The sequence below is a fragment of the Solanum stenotomum genome, unplaced genomic scaffold (assembly GCF_019186545.1).
Source record: "Solanum stenotomum isolate F172 unplaced genomic scaffold, ASM1918654v1 scaffold37471, whole genome shotgun sequence".
Classification (NCBI taxonomy): Eukaryota; Viridiplantae; Streptophyta; class Magnoliopsida; order Solanales; family Solanaceae; genus Solanum; species Solanum stenotomum.
This window is the reverse complement of record NW_026034444.1, coordinates 11567-15216: the sequence shown is the minus strand read 5'-3', so window position 1 is coordinate 15216 and position 3650 is coordinate 11567. Positions and strand designations below refer to the sequence as shown.

General features: G+C 38.5%; 1 protein-coding gene across 1 annotated transcript; it reads right to left on the bottom strand.

Moving 5' to 3' along the window:
- Positions 1–935: 935 nt before the first annotated feature.
- On the bottom strand, positions 936–1370 carry LOC125852613 (uncharacterized). Its single transcript, XM_049532345.1, has one exon. The coding sequence runs from the start codon at positions 1368–1370 to the stop codon at positions 936–938; it is 435 nt and encodes a 144-aa protein (XP_049388302.1).
- Positions 1371–3650: the final 2280 nt, after the last annotated feature.

Below are 3650 nucleotides of genomic sequence, written 5' to 3'. Positions count from 1 at the left end.
TTTTGGCCACTCCTGGCCATCCATCTCTAATAGGATCAAGGCACCTCCAGATAATACTTTACGAACCATGTATGGTCCTTGCCAATTTGGTGCAAATTTCTCCTTATACTCATCTTGATGGGGGAAGATGCGTTTGAGGACCAATTGTCCTTTTTCAAATGTTCAAGATCTCACTTTTTTATTGAAAGCACGAATTATCCTCTCTTGATATAATTGTCCATGACAAACAACGGTCATCCTCTTTTCATCAATTAAGGCTAAGTATTCAATCCGATTACAAACCCAATCAACATTGCTCAGTTTAACTTTTTGAATGATCCTCAATGAAGGTATTTCAACTTCAGCAAGTATCACTGCTTCTGTCCCGTATACTAGTAAGTATGGAGTTGTTCCGATTGATGTTCTGACAGTTGTTTGGTATCCCAACAAAGCATATGGTAACATCTCATGCCAACCTCTATGATTATTAATAATCTTTCTCAAAATCTTTTTGATATTCTTATTGGCAGCTTCTACGGCTCCATTCATTTGAGGACGATAAGCAGTCAAATTTCAGTGAGTAATCTTAAATTGCTCACATAGCTCCTTCATCAAATGATTGTTGAGGTTTGCACCATTGTCTGTAATAATGGAATCAGGTAGTCCAAATCGACACATCAAGTTGTTATGAACGTAATCAGCCACTACCTTCTTCGTCACAGATTTTTAAGAATTTGCTTCCACCCATTTGGTGAAGTAATCAATGGCAACCAAAATAAATCTATGTCCATTAGAGGCAGCTGGCTCAATTGGACCAATGACATCCATGCCTCATGCCACGAATGGCCAAGGAGATCCCATAGCATTAAGTTCGTGAGGGGGTACTCGGATCAATTCACCATGTACTTGGCATTTATGACGCTTTTGCACAAATCTACAACAATCATGCTCCATAGTCATCCAAAAATAACCAGCTCGAATGATCTTTTTTGCCAAAGTAGCCCGTTCATATGAGGTCCACAGACTCCAGCATGTACCTCATCAAGAAGTCTTGTAGCTTCCATGGAATCTACGCACTTGAGAAGTCCCAAATCTGGAGTCCTCCTATAAAGGATTTCCCCACTTGGAAAGAAATTGTTAGCCAATCGACGTATTGCCTTCTTTTGATTGGATGTTGCATCTTCTGAATAAATTCCAGTCTCCGGGTACTTCTTTATATCATAATACCAAGGCTTTTCGTCTGGTTCCGCTTCGACATGCGAACAATGAGCGGGTTGTTCCTTTAAATCTATCTCCAAAGGATCGATGTAATTCTGATCTGGATGCTTGATCATAGTGGAGATAGTGGCAAGAGCATCGGCAAATTCATTTTGCAACCTTGGAGTGTGCATAAACTCTATCTTTCGAAATCTTTGGATTCTTCACAGCACATTCCCCTTGAACCTGGTGAATTAACAAGTCTGAATCTCCAATTACCAGCAACTCTTGGACATTCATGTCTATGGCTAACATTTTGCCAAGAACGCAAGCCTCGTATTCTGCCATATTATTAGTGCAATGGAATCAAAGTTTAGCCGCCACGGGTAATGTTGGCCGGACTCCGATATTAGAACCGCTCCAATTCCAACTCCATTATAATTCACCGCTCCATCAAAAAATACTCTCCAACCAGGGTATGACTCAACAATGCTTTCTCCTATGAACAACACATCTTCGTCAGGGAAGTATGTTTTGAGCGGTTCATATTCTTCATCAATTGGATTTTCTACAAGATGATCAGCTAATGCTTGTCCTTTTACCGCTTTTTAAGTAACATACACAATGTCAAACTCGCTCAGAAGCATCTGCCATTTCGCCAATTTTCCAGTCGGCATAACTTTCTGGAAAATATACTTCAATGAATCCATCTTGGAAATAAGATATGTAGTATATGAAGACAAATAATGCCTCAACTTTTGGGTGATCCAAGTCAAAGCACAACATGTTCTTTCTAATAGAGTGTACCGAGCCTCAAATGGAGTAAACTTCTTGCTAAGATAGTAGATCGCGCGTTCCTTCTTTCCAGTTTCATCATGTTGTCCTAATACACACCCGAATGCATTCTCTGAGATGGACAAGTATAGTAACAATGGACTTCCTTCTCGCGGAGGTACCAATACCGGTGGATTTGTCAAATAATCTTTGATAGTATTGAAAGCTTTTTGACACTCTTCGGTCCATACCGTTAGTGCATCTTTTTTCAAAAACTTAAAGATGGGCTCGCAAACCACCATGGATTGAGCTATGCATCGACTGATATAGTTCAATCTTCCAAGGAAACTCATAACTTCTTTCTTAGTCTTCGGAGGCGATAAATCATGAATCGCCTAGACTTTGGTAGGATCAAGCTCAATACCTCTTCTACTAACTATGAAACCCAATAATTTACCAGCGGGTACTCCAAAAGCACATTTAGCAAGATTCAACTTCAAGTTATATTGACACAACCGATCAAAGAACTTTTTCAAATGGGTCAAGTGATCTTAACTCTTGCGGGACTTGATGATTATGGCAACCACATATACTTAAATCTCCTTATGGATCATATCATAGAAGATAGTTGTCGTGGCTCTCATGTATGTGGCCCCGGCATTCTTAAGACCAAATGGCATTACCCGGTAATGATAAACTCCCCATGGTGTAATGAAAGCTATCTTTTCAGCATCTTTTTTATCCATCAAAATCTAATGATAACCCGCAAAACAATCCACAAATGATTGCATTTCATGCTTAGCACAGTTGTCAATGAGAATGTGGACATTCGGCAACGGAAAATTGTCTTTGGGACTTGCTTTATTGAGATCTCTATAATCAACACATATTCTAATTTTACCATCTTTCTTAGGCACTGGAACAATATTGGCTAACCAAGTTGGATATTTATTAACCTCCACAACTTTGTCTTGAATCTATTTGGTAACTTCTTCTTTAATTTTCAAACTCAAATCTGGCTTGAACTTCTGACTTTTCTGCTTTATCAGACTGAAATCTGGATTGATCGGCAACTTGTGAGAAACCATATATTTTCTCAATCCGGGGATATCATCATAAGACCAAGCAAATAAATCGATGGACTGCTTAAGCAAACTGATGAGCTCTTGTTTCTGAGTTTCTGTGAAATGGACATTGATCCTGGTTTCTTTCACACTTTCTTTATCTCCCAGGTTCACGGTTTCAGTCTTTTCTAAATTTGGTTTCTCTTGATTCTCAAACTGTTTCAATTCTTCTGCGAGGTGTTCTGGAACCATGGTCTCTTCATCATATTCCTTGAACTCATTCTCATCTATCTCATTTTGCTCACTCAGCTTATGACATGACATGATATTGGCAGGTTTTAAGTTATTTTTACTGAAATCATAAATAAGCCATGTCAGATGAAAAAAAGTTTAAAACAAATTAGTAAGTTGTGAATAAATAGATTTAAGCAATAGAGGAGGCTTTTATTTAATTAAAATAAAGTACAAACTTTGGCCATGACTATAGGCCAATCTGCCTTTTCAAACATCATGAGGGAAATTAAAGCTTAAAGAGGTAAAACGACATAAAAGGTGGGTCTTAGGCCTCATTCTGACTACCACCGAGTTTAGAAATAAGCAAAATAGATGTGTCTTTGTCTACCAAGACGAGTGAGG